Source organism: Sinocyclocheilus rhinocerous, unplaced genomic scaffold, assembly GCF_001515625.1.
Source record: "Sinocyclocheilus rhinocerous isolate Xijiao unplaced genomic scaffold, SAMN03320098_v1.1 scaffold258, whole genome shotgun sequence".
In the NCBI taxonomy this organism is placed as follows: domain Eukaryota; kingdom Metazoa; phylum Chordata; class Actinopteri; order Cypriniformes; family Cyprinidae; genus Sinocyclocheilus; species Sinocyclocheilus rhinocerous.
In genome coordinates this window covers 978403-997514 of record NW_015634010.1, presented here as the reverse complement: position 1 = coordinate 997514, position 19112 = coordinate 978403, and the positions used below count along the sequence as shown (strand labels likewise).

General features: G+C 36.7%; 2 protein-coding genes across 3 annotated transcripts in view; one reads left to right on the top strand and one right to left on the bottom strand.

The window, feature by feature from the left end:
* On the bottom strand, positions 1 to 9719 carry bcat1 (branched chain amino-acid transaminase 1, cytosolic). 2 transcript variants are annotated; one of them, XM_016558739.1, is made up of 11 exons: positions 9662 to 9719; positions 7845 to 7889; positions 4296 to 4496; positions 4076 to 4186; positions 3868 to 3987; positions 3548 to 3708; positions 3069 to 3211; positions 2338 to 2423; positions 1734 to 1874; positions 1494 to 1568; positions 1 to 673 (listed from the first exon to the last, which is right to left on the bottom strand). In XM_016558739.1, the coding sequence occupies exons 1-11, from the start codon at positions 9704 to 9706 to the stop codon at positions 635 to 637; spliced, it is 1167 nt and encodes a 388-aa protein (XP_016414225.1). In that variant the 5' UTR covers positions 9707 to 9719; the 3' UTR covers positions 1 to 634. The 2 variants fall into 2 exon arrangements, with proteins under 2 accessions (XP_016414225.1, XP_016414226.1); XM_016558740.1 differs by lacking the exon at positions 9662 to 9719 and adding an exon at positions 8771 to 8826.
* lrmp (lymphoid-restricted membrane protein) overlaps positions 6943 to 19112 on the top strand; it is a 31126-nt gene continuing 18956 nt past the window's right edge. Inside the window, 12 exon segments of the mRNA XM_016558738.1 lie at positions 6943 to 7243; positions 13148 to 13791; positions 13887 to 13997; positions 15488 to 15668; positions 16049 to 16107; positions 16231 to 16306; positions 16699 to 16857; positions 16997 to 17114; positions 17400 to 17450; positions 17585 to 17662; positions 17772 to 17828; positions 18049 to 18108. Coding sequence (XP_016414224.1) covers positions 13179 to 13791; positions 13887 to 13997; positions 15488 to 15668; positions 16049 to 16107; positions 16231 to 16306; positions 16699 to 16857; positions 16997 to 17114; positions 17400 to 17450; positions 17585 to 17662; positions 17772 to 17828; positions 18049 to 18108 — 1563 coding nt within the window. The 5' untranslated portion in view covers positions 6943 to 7243; positions 13148 to 13178.

The window sequence follows — 19112 nt, the reverse complement described above, 5'->3', positions numbered from 1 at the left end:
AAAAATCATCTGTTACTAACTACTATTATCAGCTAAAATTAAACATTACAACATTAAAATTTTTTTAGATGTTAAACATGTTAACATGTTCTTTCAAAATGTTAAATATGTTATAACAATTAAATCAAAAAATACAAACGTTTTTAAAAAATAAATTTCTACCACAATAACATACTATCTTAAATATCTATAAATGTCTTCCATAAGTTTAAAGAGCTTGTGCAATGATACAGTAATTGCATATTACTAACAGCATCAATAGTGAAGTACATTTATAGTTCCACTGAATGTTGAATCTAACTATACAGTGTGGAAATATCTCATATACCTCATATAACAGCAATTTTAGCTAGTTTTAACAAAGCAGTTGGTCACCAACTGTGATTTGCTGGTTTCTGATGATTAGAATAAACTGTGACTATGAGGAGGCATCTCAGTGGATTAATATGCTAAAGAGCAACATATTATTGCTAGACTAGGTTTTAGTTAGCTGGTAAACTTTGTACAAAACAAAACATACATGAACGTGGCAAGTAATTATTCCATATACCCACAAATAAAGCTTTTTTTTGTACGATGTGCATGTTTTAAATGTCTTGAAGAGTTTGTGTACGTTGACATCGGTGAGGTTCTTTTATACGATGTAAGACCAGTCACTGGGGGTCCGTCCATACTGCAAAAGAGCAAAAAGATGAAAAACAAAATGACACAATATGATTTTGTTCTGATTGTTCTATTTGTCCAATGTGTGTTGGGATGGAAAGGTGGAGGTTAAATGGTTTTTGTTCTTGTTGAGAAGTTCTACAACAAATAATAAAAATTGAAAGACCAAAAATATCCTAATTCTTCCATTTCACCAGATGAGGGCGCAACAACCCAATGTTTAGGCCCCATTTTGGTTCCCTTCACCACATAAATGAACAAAAATCTCTCTAATCTCACTTAAACAAGTGTTCCACCATGACAGCAAATAAAATAAATATGCAAATAATTATTTAATGAAATGTTATATATTTTATGAAATAATATTATATAAATTAAATATTAAAAGGTAGATTAAGCAGAACGAATGAATGAATAAACTGCAAACTACAGGAAAAAACTAAACAAACTTTCCCATGACAGTAAAATATATAAATTCCTGAAACCTATTTCAGACACAATTTCAAAACTAACATAGTTTGAATGTATTTGTTTGCCATTTAGTGAAACACTGAATGACACCCTGTCTATTTTGCTTTATTTCTAATTTGCCAATTACATTTTTCTAAGTGCATTTAAATGCACATTCAATGACACCACTGTAAGCTAAGTTAAAGAAAGCATTATCAACCAGCTCAAGACATAATCAGAAAAGAGTTTTGCTTAAATTGTTTTAACAGCATCATGAAATATTAATTACATTCTAAACACTTACATATAACACTAACATACATTATATAGGGCTATAAAATATGTCATGCAGTGTGTTGTAAGTGTGTGTAGTGTCTTACCTGAATATCTGTGAGCTCCTTTAGCAGTCTGGAGGCAAGTGGAGGAAAGCTTCCTTCACATGGAATATGCAGATTCTATATGGCAGGTAATTAGTTTAAGAAAAACATGTTGAAAATTTGTTAAGCTCCAGAAATTGGCCAAGATGTTGACCCAGAGGTAGATATCTGTTGATTCGCCAGTATGTTTTGATACTGAATCAGTGTGCGGTGCTCTAGCCATCCAAAATAAACTAAACTCACCTCTCCCTGATACAAGATCCTGCCAACTGGACTAACAACACAAGCAGTTCCAGAACCAAACATCTCCCTCACTCGGTTTTCCTCCAGAGCCTGCCGCAGGTCAGCCATGGTCAAATAGCGCTCGGATACTTTGAACTCACCCTGTTAGATAAAATGAAGCTTTGAACCAAACACTCACACAAAAAATGTCACTGGGGCAGTGCCCTTAAAAGGGACAACGTTCTAACTATTTACCCCTAAGGTTCAAAGTAGTACCTTAAAGGGACAGTCCACCCAAAAATGAAAATTCTGTAGTAATTCACTCCAAACATGTATGACCCTCTTTCTTCAGTGGAACACAAAAGAAGATAATTTGAAGAATGTTGGTATCTAAACAGTGTCAGTTCCAATTTGACTTGAATTGTATGGACAAAAAATACAATGGAAGTCAATGGGACCTGAAGATGTTATGAACATTCTTCAAAATATCTTCTATTGTGTTCCACAAAAGAAAGAGAGTCATACAGGTTTGGAGCAACATGAGGGTGAAATTGACAAGCTGTTGTACCCCTAAAGATAAATTTTTGCACTTTTTTCCTGACAGTAAGGTTTTGACTGGTTTTACCCATTTGCGAGCAAGTTCTAAGATGCTTTGCCGTGTAACGCCCGGCAGAATAATGCCATCTAGAGGTGGTGTTGCAAGCTCCTCCTCTGGAAAGAAAAAAAACATAGGTTTTTCATCTTAAACTTTTTTTCAAATATTATGTCTGTAATAATGAAATTAGAAAGTTGCTGTGAACTGTCATTTTCTTTTAGACCGCTAGAGGTCTTTAGTAGAGGAGCTTATGTCCACCATGGAACAAAAAAAAAATAATAAAATAATAAAAAGGTAACTGACTTTTTATTTCACAATTGTGACTTTTTTCTTGCAATTAAGAATTGTGAGATATACACTTGGAATTACGAGATATAAACTCAGAATTGCAATATAAATTTGTAATTGCAAGATAGAAACTTGCATTTCTGACTTCTGAGAAAAAAATTCAGACTTTTTAAAAGTTTTAACATGAGTTTTAACTCTCAGTTCTGAGTTGATATCTTACAATTCACAGAACTGTGAGATAAGAAATGTCACAATTACCTTTTTTTATTCTTTGGCAGAAATAAGCTTCCACGAGAATCTAAATCATTGATTGTGGCATTTTGAAGGTCCAGCTAATTTACTTTGACCTCCATATACTTTGACTTCCACATACTCTGTATTTTCGGTTAAAGTAAATATACATAACCAAAATACTTTGTCTATCAAAACAGAGAGTGAAAAAGTAATGTTTTACAAATGTAAACAGCCATCACCTTCTTTTTCATTGATCCAGTAGAGGAAAAGGTTCATGGTGCCGACCTCTGTGATCTGTTGGTCGTCCCCGTACAGCCACAGAACCTGCTGACAGCCGTAATCCACTGCCTTATACTGAGCATAGATAGATGCGCCATAGTTCCTAAAAAATGGAGGTTTCACGTTCACAAACAAAGCTCTGTCTTAGCCCTGAAAAACCCCATTTTCTAGTGGCGCTATCATTCCTTCAGAGGTTGATACATACAGCACTGCCTGCTTTGCTGAAACGCTCTGCACAGATTTAAAACATGGCTGTTAGCACGCACAAATCCGAAGTCTACTATGAAGCTTTCAGTATTAAACCAAGCTTGCACATATTTGGATCAAGACTAAGAATGCGCCAATAAGCTTGCAACAATGCTCCTCATTCAATTAGTGTTATGTAGTGTTTTTTTTTTGTAGATACTCAGGCACATTGAAATCTCTCTCATTCACTCACCCTCCCATCTTGCAGTCGCCTGTCCCTCCTCTCCAGGCTCTGATGTATTTGGAGTCAGCCCACAGAGACACTGGTTTAGCTCCCGTGCTGAAGAATGAGCCCACAGGACTGAGGATGACGAACAGTAATGCCTTGGAGGGCTTCTTGACACCAAGGGTGGGCTGCACACACAGGCATATGTACAGAAAATATAGATTACAGGTTGGTTACATAGGTTACATGTCTTCATTTATATGCACAGATATGCTTTTGTGAATTGCAAGATATAAAAAGCTAAAAATAGTCAAAATGAGATTATGAGGGCTTTGTGTAGCTCTAACCTCTGTGCCCAGGAAGGTGGGACGGATGTACAAACTGGCAGAGTCTGAGTGAGGTACCCAATCCTGATCCACCTCCACCAACTTCCTGATGCACTCCAACAACTCTGCACCATCAAAACTCTACAGAAACAGACATGCAGTTTTGTGTCTGTAACTTGATTAAAACTGAATGTGGATGCAGTAGAGAGGGGAGAAACGTTAATCTTACAGGCAGACAGGCCCTGTGGGCGGACTTCAGCATCCGCTTCATGTTTATCATGGGTCTGAAGAGACGCACTTTGCTATCTGGCCCCCGGTACGCCTTCATACCCTCAAAAAGCTGCAGGCAGTACATATTTACATTTAAACATTTTAAAAATATGCTAATTATTAGCTGTAACAGTTGATGTCTAACCACACAGATGAAACTCCAGATGGCCAGGACAGACCTGTACAGAGTAATGCAGGGCAGAGCAGCCTGGATGTATGGACAGGTTCCCAAAAGGCTGGATGTGTGGCTTCTGCCAGCCTTCCTCAAGAATCCACTCAATGGTCAGCATGTGGTCAGTGAAGAGCGTCCCAAACACCAGGCCATTTGGGTCAGGTTTTGGCTTATGGGTCTGTGCTAACTGTATCACAGTGTCTGAGGCCTAGACAGAACGCAGCCAAAAATAAACAGCATCAGATGACATAATACACCAGCCAAGAGCTTTTTACAGACACAGAATAGGGTCAGTCTGTGAAATCCATCTCTCTATCACTCCATTTAGCTCTGTGGATCACTCTCCCTGACAGAAATGCACTCAAACTCTGAAACTCTGAGATTAGACACTGTCACAGATTACATGTTCCTTCAGAAACCCTCTGTAATCCCAGATTATGGTGGAAAGGTGAGCATCGCACTGCCTCAGCATTTATTAGCAAAGGTTTGTTTAACTGCAGCACAGGCAGATATATATATATATATACTTATATCTGCCTGTGCTGCGGTTAAAGTAAACATTTATTTAAATTTATATACTTTATTATAGCAATACAATTATATATACATACACATATATACAAAACATTTTTTATCAAATGTAATGACATCAGTCCATCTGTCTAATTCATGGATTGTCAATTAAAACAATATCAGCTCTGAGACACTGTTTATGGTGCTTTCTTTTTCAGGCGCTGACTCGTAAAGCAGCACGAATCTGAGGACTGTGCAGTCTGACACCTCAGTTTACGAGTTCTTTGTGAGTACTTGACTATAAATATGCTAGATCCAATTGAACAACCATCTGTAATCTCTGTTGAGTCTCGAGAGCAATCATGTTGGCAGATTTACAGTGATGGTCAACAGAAGTGGTATTATTGTTGTTGATGATGGTGTTTTCAGTTCTTTACTTAGTATGCTAATTAGTACTTTTACATAGTATAAAGAATGATCAGACACAGTGCTTTCTTGGAAAGCTATCATTTTGTTGAGGTTCCATTGTAATGAGAGGTGCTTTGTGGCCATCAAGTCATTGCCGTGTGTGACCTCATACAGTCCCTTCAAGAAGCTTAAATGTGATTATCCTCATCAATAGACAAACAATGCTTTGCACGCTGCCATGATGAACCCAAAAATAAACACCTATGCAAAAAGCCTTATTTTAGCACCAGCTCACGTTTGTGCCTTTTGATATGAGATTTCATGTATGAGGTTTTAGAAAGTATGTTGGATGTCCATTACCAGATTGAAGCTTTTTTTTTTTTTTTTTTGATATTTCATGTTCACTGATACTCAACTAATGCTAGTATGTGCTCTTAAAATGATTTAATTTAAGAGTATGTACAATAAGGAATGGTCCACCCAAAAATGCCAGTACAATCCAACATATGGAGCCCTGTCACAAATATGTTAGTTTGTTTCTGTTTATTGGACTTTTAGTTTGTTTTCATTAGTTTCATTGTTTCCTTTATTTTTTCCCCTGTTTTCCACATGTTCCTGTGGCTCAGTGGTAGAGCATTGCGTTAGCAGCGCAAAAGGTCGTGGGTTCAATTTCCAGGAAACATGCATACTGGTAAAAAAATGTATATCCTGAATGCACTGTAAGTTGCTTTGGATAAAAGAGTCTGCTAAATGCATAAATTATTATTAATTATTTCCCACTCATCTTTGGTTGTCATGGTTACTAGTGTCATTAATTTGTTCTGTTCAGCCGTGTACCATTAATTAACCTTGTTTGTCAGTGTATTTAAGTTAAACCTTTTCCTGTGTTAGTGGTCTGGTCTCGTCTTTGGAAGTTGCGTTGTTTCTGTACCTTATGTGGATTATTGTGTGGATCTTTATTAAACTCTGTGTGTTTTGGAATTTATCTTTGTCTTCTTCGGTCATTTCTGCAATGAGTGTGACAAGCCCCAAAGAGGACATGGTGATAGAAGAAAAAAATGTAAATTATTTTGTGTTCACTAGCAAAACATTAGCATTCTCTCACAAACTGCAAAACTGGTGATGGAAGTATAAAATTGAGGGGGGCTTTATATTTTTGTGAATGTACACAAAAATGGAGAATATTGAATTATAACATTAAACCATTGAAATATAATTATTCTCCATTTGCTAAATGTACTTGTCACTCTTTCCCATGCAATTACGCACAGGGAATGAGGGACTGGAGCAAGGATGCAAATATATAAGTATCATACATTTCAAATGTCAAATTTAAAATAGCAATGCCTGATTTGTGAATGAATCATTCTTTTTATTCGAATCATTTCAATGAATCAACTGATCAGAATTAAAAACTGTTTTATTTTTAGATCTTTCTCTCATCCATACACTATATAAATGCTCTAATTTTGTAAGCAGCCACCAACCTAAGGCATGATTGCAGATATTTGTCTATAATACTATGTTTACTTTATGGCAATGGTGTGATCTAGCCTGTGTTGAAAAGAACTCAGGCTTAATCACCACCTGAGTCAGAGAAAGGTAGAGAGAGACAGAGAGCATGCCCAAAGCTAAGCCAAGCTTGATTGACAGGGGTTACAGTGATCGGAGAGACTGGATTCTCTTTTCAGCACGGGATCTTGGAAGAGCTAGGACCTTTCTGGTAACTGCCAAAAAGAGAGGTCCAAGGTCACATTTTGGAGCCATGGAGGTCAAAATACGCTATGGAACAAGGAATCTACCATGAGTCTACTCAAAAGAAACTAAGACTCAACTAAGCTTGTATAGCCACTCAAAATGCTTTTTCATTATGCTATGAATTTTAGAAACAGTATGTGGACACTGAAACGACCATAAGACCATAAGAAAAGTGGATTTATCAGAGAAAGAATCAAGTTTTGACTGAGGAGAGTTTCTAATTGTCTGGTGTATCTATCAAACATCAGAATGATGCCATTGGACATTTCGCTAAAGGCAAGTGCTGTTTATTACACTATATATATATATATATATAGGGGTGTAACGGTACACAAATATGACAGTTCGGTATGTACCTCGGTTTTAACATCACGGTTCGGTATGATTTCGGTACAGCAGGGGGGAAACTTTTTTTTTTTTTTAAATGGTTTACTGAACAAGTTGCTCTTTCTTTAAATACATTCAGTTATAGTTTACATTTTCTTAGTGATAAAAATCTACCTCAGCTTATGCTTAAAACTATAGGGAGCCCTTTTACATTATAAGGTTACAATTAGGCCTAACAACTTAACCCAAACTTAAATTTAATTGCTATTTATTTTTAAATAGATGATCAACACTCAACTTAAAAAAATATATAAATAAATTTAAAAAATCAAAAAAATTGTATGCAAACATGTAAATTGCACAATGCAGTTTTTAAATTAACTTATAAATAATACCCTGAGAAGAAGGGAAAAAAAAAAAAACTGTATTCGTGCGGTACACATGCGTACCGAACCGAAAGACCCGTACCGAAACGGTTCGGTACGAATACGTGTACCGTTACACCCCTAATATATAGTAATCTGTAATATGTGTATATAATATGCCTTACCTTAAAGCTAGAGGCATTGCCAGCCATACCATTATTCTCAAGTTCCTAAAAGGGAACAAAAATACAACATATAATATGAGCATAAGCATATTTGAAACTGGAATATCCAATCAGATATGCAAACACATTTAATTTGATACATTTCCGAAGTACTTTGGCACTTTAAGTACCTTAAAATGTGAAGGAATGTTACTTAGAGTGCTGATGCTCTTCACTAATTTCTTATACTGCTCTCTTATAAAAGAATAAGCAATGTTGGTCTTACATTTCCATGCTCTTAACAATGTATTCCCTTACAAAATATCTAGAATATCACTTAAATAACTCTATTTAAACATTCAAGTAGCTAGTAGAAAAAAAAAAGTCCTGACTGTCAACAGAACACAACAACCTCCATCCTGAAACTGAGACCTTTGTATTTAGTTTGTCTGTTTATAGAGTGGTCACCAACCAAGTGTCTGCATTTTCTGCTACAGCAGCAGCTATAATTATAACATATTTCTTTAGGTCAAACACTGTGCTGTGGTGAACGATAAGATGTTTCCTCACAAGGACGAATGAGCATAGTTTTGTCTAAATAGAATTTACACGGAGTCAGACTCAAGTCAAGTCATGATGACCTGCGAAAAATAGACTTTGTACTTTGGAGGTCTAAATGGAGTAAAAAGTATAATTTTTGCCTTAGAAATGTAACTGAGCAAGAGTGCAAGTATTCAGTTTCAATAACACCCAAGAAAAGTGCAAATTATCCAACATAATACTTAAAAATAATAAGTATATGACAACCTTATAAATATAACCTTTTTACTTTGGAGGTCTACAGAATTGTACAGAATTGTAATTTTCAATTGCAATAGATCCCTGCTCCGGAAAAAAAAAATTCTTAAGTATAGCAAATAAGTATATTACACCCCTGATGAACTCACCCCCTTTACACATCATCATGTTCGGTCACAAAAATAACTTGAAGTGGCTTGAAACATGAAATGATATGCGAGTGAGTTTTTAGTGACCAATCAGCTGGGTTGAATTGCACCTCCATGCAGTGACCTTCATTACACTTGCAATGTTTACAGAAGATTTGTAACCTGTCGGCGAGTGAAAAATCGGGCTAATATCGTGCAGTGTGAACTCGGCATAATGGTCTGAACAGAAGGTGAAGGTTAAAAATAATAGCCAAAGAACAATTAGTAATAAATGCCTTTTTTATAGCTATATCAAGCACAGTAAAAATGTGGAAAAACCTTATCAGATTTCAATTTAATAAAGAATATTTATATATAAAACAATAATTAACAAAAATATAAATACAAAATATGAACATTAGCTTTTTGCTGACAGCATAAGGTAGTAATCCAGGTGCCTTTAACCTGGAAAGAATGTAAACATAAAATGTAACTGGAACTTTATTTTATAATTGAATAAAAAACAACAACAACCCTAACAGGGGACTTTGCCTACCTATTTCATTAGTCTAGTGACGTATCAATAACCTACATCATGACGCGCGTAAACACAACGTCAGTCTGACGAACGCATACATACATGACCTTTGAAGATAATATACACGTTATAAAACATATAACACAATATATTGTCTGAGTTGTTGTCCATTTCAATGCAATACAGAAAAATTAGTTACAAAAAAGTGAAAACCTATGTGCCACGACAGAGAGCGCGCACATGCCGACATACGCGGTTTTAAGACACAATATGACTTGGTTTAACTACATTTATCAAACACATGAAGGTTGAAAACATAGACGTGTTATATTTATGGTTGAAAAAAACGCTATGAATGCGATGCGCGCCTTTACCTCTTGAGATGATGGTGCGTTCGTGGCTGATGCAACGCTCGCCATGATGAAATGTGCGCCGTCTGTAAACCTCTTTCAGATTAACGTTACACCATATCAAAGCCAATGTGCTAAAACAAACAAAGCATGTTTGAGAGTGTACTATGACGGAAATGCACATTTTGTGCAATCATTAGAAATTCTTGATTATGTGAATGGAGAAAAAAAACCTTGGTACTTTAGAAATTATGGGATGGATATCATATTGGTACTTGGCATGGAACATCATATATTTAAAAATATAAGGCACATGCTAAGGTACAGCTAAAGCCCCCCTGATAAAAAGCCCTTTTTGTTTTCTTTTCTCCCAAGATACTAAATTGCAACTAACACCACCACAGCAATTTCCTATACATCGCTTTGTTATTATGCATAGCACTGGCAGAGAGGGGAATTGCAGAATGCCTGTTGAACTGCAATAAATAGGTTTCCATTGACCTGTATTTTTTAGATTTAAAATATATGCACGTGGTCAAAAAAGTTATTATTTAGTTCCTTATTTTTTGCTCTTTATATAGCATATTTTAAATGTGCGTATATATTATAGATATTTTAATAATATGCTCAATTTGAGGGAAAATATGAGGAATCAATGAATCATACAGTGGTGGATGAAGTACCTGAAATCCACACTTAAGTAAAAGTATAGATATCTTACCAGAAAATGACTTTGGTAGAAGGAATATTAGAATATTACTTGAGTAAAAGTTTTAAAGTAGGCTATGTGATATTTAATGTACGAAAGTATGAAAATATATATATATTTTTTTAAATATTAAAAATACTTTAGTATTGAAAGTAAAAGTACAAGTAAATGCAAAATGGAAAAGGAGCAAATATTAAAAAAATGTTACACAGTTTGAGCAGCAAGATTGTGTTCAGTTTGAACTCTTTCTTCCATTTTGTATATTTGGGTAAGCATAAGAGGCACTTCATCCGGTATTAGTCTCTTTCATTCCAACATAAGAAATCATTTCTGGAATCTGCATCTGAAGTGGCATTTATATGTATTTACACAGTTTAATGTAGCTCAGAGGGGACATGGATGCATTTAACCTGCAGTTACAAATGCCTAAATAATGCTTTGTTTTAAACATAAATCGTTGACTACTGATATTTGAAATGATTTAAAACATGAAAAAAAAATAGTTGAAATGTGAAATTAAAACCGCCAGTAGGTGGCAGCAAGTCCCTGTTAATGAGTGAATCATTGAGATTCAACCGATTCATTCAAACGGCTGATTCATTCAAGAACGAAGCTTTTGACTGTCCCTGCCTTCCATTCGGAAGGGCTCATCCCTATGCCCTAATCTCTTCAAAGGGTTTACCCTCCAGAGTGAGAACTTCAAAGGGTTGAAAGCACAAGAGCAAAGGTGTTTTTTAGCCCTGTGTCCCAATGTTCATACTATCCATTCTAAATAGTATGTGAGATTAAAATAAGTGCGTCCCAAAGCATAGTAAATTGAAAAGAGTATACCAGAAGTCCCTGGATGGTCTACTATTTCAGGTAGATTTTTGAAGTGTGTGGATCCGTGCACACACTAATGGCTAATATTACCCACAATCCATTGCACTTCGGCGAAGTATTCGGTTCAGAACTACAAACATGAATAAAAAGTTCAATGAAAAGTTTTTTCAAATAAAAAAAAAACAAAAAGTGTTAAAAACTACAGATGTGCGCGACAGACGGTTAAGTCGAGAGGTTTAGATAAAGGGGTTTGAGTTACTAATAATCAACATTTAACCTGGTGAAATATTTATTTGATGTTATCTGTGTTATATGTAATTGTAGAGGATGTTAACTGTGACAAGATGACTGACAGGTCAGTTTATGGTGACAGGGTGCGTGTAACTATGCGACAGAGTGGACCATTAAGCAATTGTATGATGTGAAAGTATGTCCCAAAGCTTGCCTCTACTCTTCTACTACACACTCAAAAGTGTGTACTGATTCTTCACCAAAAGAGTACATACTTTAAGGGCGTAGTATAAGTTGGCACATTGGGACCGATTGGGACGCAGCCAGACCACTGATTCGTCAAACCTGCTTTCTTGCAGTCACGTGCTTCGGGGAAATGTAAAAGTATACATTTTAATTGGGAAATGTAGTGGAGTAAAAGTGAAAGTTGACAGAAATAAAAAAAAACTCAAGTAAACTACAGATTCTTCCCCAAAAAACTTAAATACTGTAACGAAGTATTATTAGTTAGTTACATTACAGCACTGCAATCCAATTTCGCCCTCTGTCAGTTGCAGTTCCATCATTGGACGCACGGTGTCAGTGCGCCGCATGTTTTAATAAGGCCTTCGATCAGCTGTTTGGCGCTTCACACACGCTAGTATTTGTGAACCGACTGCGGCGTCAACATTTGAGCTAATTCAGGTTTGTTTGTTTTTCCCAACCTTGGCGTCTCAGTATTTGCTTGTCCCTTATAAATATTATCTAAAGATAACAGACACACCACATGAAACTGAAGGTGGCCCTTATTTTCATCTTGAAAGTGGCACAAACGTTTTACGTCTGTCAGTTTGTGTAAAGTTTATGTTTGATTCGCCATTAGTCGGATTTTGACAGGTTGGTATGTTTTTTGATAGTTTTGGTTGTGTATATATATATGAGATGAGACTTTGAGAATATTTTAAAATAAAGGTGTGAGTTTTTCAATTCTACTTATTTTTTTCACGTCATCCATATAATTAAGCAAATAATGCAGTGACCGTTTAAACATGTAATGGGCTTTTATATTGTATAGCATGTTATCTGTTTTCTATAATTTCATTAACAAGCACAATGCGATTGTGTAAAGCATATCAACTGTATCTAAACTATATATTAATTATACTATGCGATATAATGAAAATATATAATATATTATTATATTATATAATATATACATACACTGCCGTTCAAAAGTTTGGGATCAGTAAGATTTGTTATGTTTTTTTGTTTTACATTTTTCTATTTTAAATAAATGCTGTTCTTTTTAACTTTATTCATCAAATAATCCTGAAAAAAGTATCACAGTTTCCAAAAAAATATTAAGCAGCACAACTGTTTCCAACATTGATAATAAATAATCACATTATAATGATTTCTGAAGGATCATGTGACACTGAAGACTTGAGTAATGATGATGAAAAATCAGCTTTACATCACAGAAATAAATTATATTTTAAAGTAGAATAGATAAACATTATTTTAAATATTAATGATATTTTACAATATTACTGTTTTTCTGTATTTTTGGTCAAATAAATGCAGCATGATGAACAGAAGAGACTTCTTTCAAACTTTAAAAATCTTACTGATCCCAAACTTTTGAACAGCAGTGTATAACAGGTTTTTTTTTTTCTTCTTCAAGCTTTTTGAGATCATATGACAGACCTGCCAAAAACTATTCACTCTGTCTTAGACTTTAAACAAATTAACTCATATCTCTCCTGTAGATCGAGGCTTTCCCTCTTTGTTCGCTCCAACATGGATGTCGGAGTGACCCCGAGACGGCACAACCCAGTGGACAGCATCTGCCGCAAGCTGCAGACCATCCAGCGGCGAGATCAAGAGGTTAACTCGCTCTTTCAGATCCCAAAATTCCAGTCCAGCAGCTACGACAGCCCTCGCTCGGGTCTGCACGTCAACCTGGAGGCCATCCTGAAGAAGCGTACCGTCCGAACTGACGGAGGCTCTGACCGCAATTCCTCTGAGAGCATGTTCACCCCCACAGCTTCCCCGGGACCGGGGTCTGTCCCCAACACCCCTCGTGCTCCAATCACACCTGGCAATGCCACCTATACCACCACCAGCATGCTGGGCATGTTAGGGGAGAGGAGAAATACAACAACGTACAGTCGGCCGTTTCGGCGTAACTGCTCCACCCCAGCAGCCCAGACTGGGGACAATTACTTTAACTTTACCCCACGCTACTCCACACAAAACCTGCTGGAGGGGCCTGACACAGAGGTGAAGACCTCAAAGATCCCAGCTCCTGGCTTGTTTTCGTATAACCTGAACTTCTCCTCAGATATTTCTAACATGGACACTGAACTCGCCTACCCGGCTCTCGTGGTCAAGAGACTTTCACTGGGCGAGGGTAATGAATCACCTTTTTAGTTATCTTTTTTTAAAATTATAAATGTTTTGTTAATACTAGTGACTATGTTTTTGTTTTTCTTGTGTTTTGAACAGGATCTCTGTTTCCCTCCGAGCCCAAGAAGGAGAACATGGCTGAGGTCAGTCTGATTTGTGAGGAAGACCTGTTGGACACTATTTTTCAGGCCTGTGACACACAGTGCAGAGGTACATATGTCACTCCCTCTTTGCTTCTATGTTGTTTATTTTTCAGTCATATTGTGCATTTTAACAAATGTCTAACCCTACATGTAAACTTGCTTATCTTGGTTATCACTCTGTACCATTTGTGCTATAGATATGAATAAAAGTGTGGTTACATTTATTATTAGGTGAATTTCACAGCGAAATCGAGTCATTTCAACAGGAATTTGCGTGATCGTGAATTTCGAGGATGAGAGATTTTCCTGTGCAGATTTTGCACTGGGCTCAAGTTGGTCACACAAATATGAAGCAGAAAAAGCTGCTTGGTTTGTTAGTGACTTCTGTGTGAGCTGTGCTTTATACATCGCTACGCTATTGACAAAAAGACAGTGGAAAAATGTGATGTACACCTGCCGGATGGAAAAGATGGCCTCATGCACATCTAAGGACCAGAATATTGTAGAGACTTGGTGGAGATAATAGCTAAGCTTATTCTTGAAATGTTTTCTGGTGTTTCTCAGCAAATTTAATTTACATATTAAGTGAAATCAATAAAAACGTAAAATCATTTTTGAGTCAAATTTTTTAGATTTTTAAAAATTAAATTAAGGTTTACGAAGACAGGCCATTTTTTCTTTATAGAATAACACATTCTAATATAGCATTGTTAGTCACATTTACCTTTGTTCGGCAAATTTTTATGGGTAAAATCTGGTCATTTCAATTGGAATCCACACAATACGTGAGGACTAAGGATTTACTTATGCAGATTTTGCAACCGTTTCAAGTTGACCAACAGAAAGTTGACCAAAGTAGGTCATGCTGAGTTGACCAACAGAAAGCTTGGTTTGAAAGTGCCTTCAATGTGAGCTGTGTTTCATATATTGCTATACTATTGACAGTGGATCTTTTCAGCCCATGAAGTTTCATTAATGTGACATTTGTGCAATTTTGCAAAACAATTGGTTTTTGATACCTTGTAGATTTGAACTGCTCCTTTCCCCCTCAAATTCACAGGTGTTATTCCTCAGGAGGTTGGGAAGCGGACTAATATTACAATACTTGTGTTTTTGTTTGGTTTCACTAAAGTAACCTCTAAGAGCATCTGAACACATTGACTCATTCAGACCAGCAGCAGAGATGCTTCCCCGCATTCAAACCTAGAGGCTAACAGGAGACAAAAGCTGCTTTCATTTACAGCCATTCTTCTTATATAAAGGCAACGGCAATTTAGAAGAATGCAAAATGTTTTTTTTTTTCAAGCATGTTAAAAGAGATGAGAGCCCGCAGACTTTATTTATATATATATATATATATATATATATATACATACACTGCCTCGATATGCTCAGACACATGGTCATGGTGACTCGGAGCAAGTAGGTGTTACTTTGCAAACTTTCTGATAGAGTTTCTAGGTGGGATGGCATCTGACAAGACCCAGGTTCTCTGTGACTGTAGCCACTGTGACTGTAGCCACTGTAACCATAGTAACACAGAGCCTTCTGTTGCAGGTAAAGTTTATGTATCGCACATTGTGGACTTCTTGAGACACACCACTTGCCGCAGTTCAGAGGACAGCGGCCTAGAGGAGCTCTGCAATATGCTGGACCCAGAGCACAAGGACATCTCCATAGACCTGGACACGTACCATGCCATCATGAAGGAGTGGATCGATGATTGCCGCAACCAGGGGTATGAAGACATGAATATACAGTACATACCCCATGCTTTACAACAGTGATTGCCATTGATTTACTTTAATAAAGGCCTTTTTAGTTTGGGAAATATTGCACAGGACAAAAAAAAACTGAAGACATCTGCTGGTTGTTTAACTCCTGATCATTTTGCTAAAGGCTATGGTCAGTTAATAAGAAGCAGTTGTTTTTGCAATCAATTCTGTACTGTATGTCTTTTGTAGATGTTGCCAACAGACACATTGCAGATTTTCATCAGTCTGCTATTAATCCACAATCAGTTTTGATCACAAGGCCTTTCTTTCCAACACTTTCCTCATGACAAGTTTTTTTAGATAAAATCTCAAAGTCCATCTCAAATTTCCCCTTTTCCCTTAGGAAGGACTCAAAGAATGACACCCAACAGGAATCATTCAAACTACGGGACAGTTTATTGGGTGAGATCTTCTTTGGACTATGTCAGATTGCTCGAAAGCTCATTGTTTTTCATATGTTGCATATATTTTCTTTGTTGTTAATGTTGTTATAATTTTGTATCAATCCCCTCTTGTTTCCTTTAGCAAGAAGATCCGCTCTACTAAATATGACCTCAGGTAGTCTTGAAGCATTCGGAGGGGAAGCCTCCAGAGCTGACCTGTAAGTTCAGGAGTGTGAGTTGTTTGTTTGTGATAGATAAAGAGTTAACAGTAGTGCACATGTGGTTTATGAGACTGTATCAACTGTATCTATCTATCAAAACTTTGGACACAGTTGACTCAATTAGTTTCTTATGATCTTTAAAAACCGTTTGATCTAATGGTTTATGCTTGGATGCTTTTGAAAAATGAATAATTTGTGCCATTGTATGACTTTTTACACAACTAAAAATAAAACAAAATATAAAAATATTTACACAAAAAAGTTGCAATTAATATATTACTGCCAAATATATGTTATATGCAATATATATATGTTTGATCACTACATAATTCCCATTCCAGACATTTGAGATGCATTTTGATCAGTTATTTGTGTATGTGTCTGTACAGGGAGACATCAGATCTGGTCTTCTGTGTGGCAGATCTGCAGCTAAATAACCTAAAGCTGCAGGAGGAAGTTCGTAAACTGAAGCAGGCAGTGGAAAACATGGAAGACACCAACCAGAAACTCATCGAGGAAAATGAAGAGCTCAAAGCACAAGCTAAAATGTACAGACTTATCACTTTCTGTCTGACCTGTCGTCTTCCTTAACCTCTGAAGCCTTAAATCCCTTAATCATCATTAATTCTCTCGTGCATAACATGCCTTAAGACTCTCCTCTCGTCACTCCCTTCCCTCATCCTGCAGGGGGCAGCAGTTATTACAGAAGGAGAAGATGCTTAAAGAGGAAGTTGAGGAGATGAAGCTGAGCCTGACCTCTTCAGAAGAGGGTCGAGCTCAGGCCTCAGCTCAAAGAAAGCAGATGGTGAGGCACAAACTTCATTGATGGCTGTTCCGATGTTAATAAGCCATATTATGAGACTCCTAGGTCTCATAAACTAATGCAAACAGATAATGTGCAGTATGTCCGTAATGAGATGGATAGTAATATTATATAAACCAAGGATATGCAAACATCCAGAGTAAACAAATCTGGGTGCTGGATAAACACCATCACACTGGTGTTTATTGACCACATATTGACGTTGACACGTATATTATTAGAACAAATATGAACACTTTTATAACCTTTCGCTCTGGTTTCCTACAGGAACGGGAAAACCAGAGTCTTGTATCCAAAATTGCTGCACTACAAGAGGAGGTATGGCTCTACCCATTTTCAGATCCATCCACCTAAGTGTCAGACTTGTAGTTTACTGAATGGTTCTCATTCATTACTTTTTTCCATTTTCTTTATCCTCCTTCCTCCACATTTCTCCTTCATCATATATTAAGAACATGAAAGTCACACTGGAGGCAGAAGAGCTTCAGAAAAAGATCAGTGACCTCCGTGACCTTAATGCTGACCTTCAGGTAGGCCTTAATTTAATTTACCCACTCATGATTTGTCTTGAATGCAAAAAAAAATAATAATAATAATAATTTAGCCCTGTCATTGGTGAATGTTTTCTTGCACACTCAGGTCCAAGTTCATTCATTTGATGCCATTCTGGCTGACAAGGAGTCGATAATTCAGGAGGTAAGTGCATCTTGCATATCACCAAGACAATGATTTGATATGAAAACTTTAATGGACAAATAAAGACAAGTTGTTTATAAAACTTAACAGAAGAATTTAGCTTTAGTCATTAGTAAAATCATTCAGTGTTATCATTATTCATTTGGTATGTTTATACAATCTGCAATCATTTTAAATGATATTTGTCCACTATCATAACAGAACTGCCTTTCTTCTCCAGAAAAATAAACAGATAGATGAACTGAAGGTGGCCATTGTGGAGTATTCCTCAGTTACAGAGGTGACCTCCAATTCTCTTTTTCTCTCTCCGTCTCTAATATCAGTAATCTGTCATTAATACCACAGCGCTGTTTAATTCTACTTTTCTAAAACTGCTGGGCTATTAAAGGGGTCATATGATGTTGCTAAAAAGAACATGAGCGTGTGACGGAAATCTTACGCACCTTACCATACTGTGATACCGTGTCCCGGAGCGACGAGACAAAAACATTAAAACCCATTATAAACGAGGCATTTGTTGCATCCAGTGGGGACATAATTACGGATTATAATGATTTATATTGTCTTTTTACGCATTACGTTGCATTGCGCTGCGTAAACATAAAACCATGTCTGCATTTGTGATCGGAGAAATGACAAACAACAAGCGCTACTCTACACTGCTCAAAACTGCATTTGAATCATCAGTAAACAACTGGTTTAAATGCATCTAAGGTCAGAAAACACTGTAATTTCCCAGAATATACATTTGTACATAGTCATTTGTCCATGATTTCGAAACGGTTCGTTTGATTCAGTTCTGAGCGAAATGTCTGTAAACCCCTCCCTTCCATAAGCCTACTCTGCTCTGATTGGTCAGCTGGCCAAGCCTGTTGTGATTGGCACAAAGAGGAGCGCTTGAGGAAGTTAGCGAGCGCTACCATCTGTGTTGCCAAGTCTGCGGTTGTTTTTGATGTTGCGGGTTGTAGTGACCCCAATAACATCATATTTAGGCACTGGAATGTGAATTTACCAGGGGAACCCTGACTGGAAGCGTGTATTTTACACCCCAGAACGCGATTTTTAAAGGGGGACCACCCTCGAAACACGATTGGGCTAGTTTTGAGTAGCAATTGGGCGGGTTTTGTTGTGACAACCTGGCAACCCTAGCATGCACCTTTACATAAAACAATAATATAGTGCTCCAATCAGTTCTTAAAATAATGACATAAAAACATTTTGTTTAACACTTATGCAAGCGAATCGTGCCCACAGCTAAAGTTTAGCTGCTAAACTGTAAACACT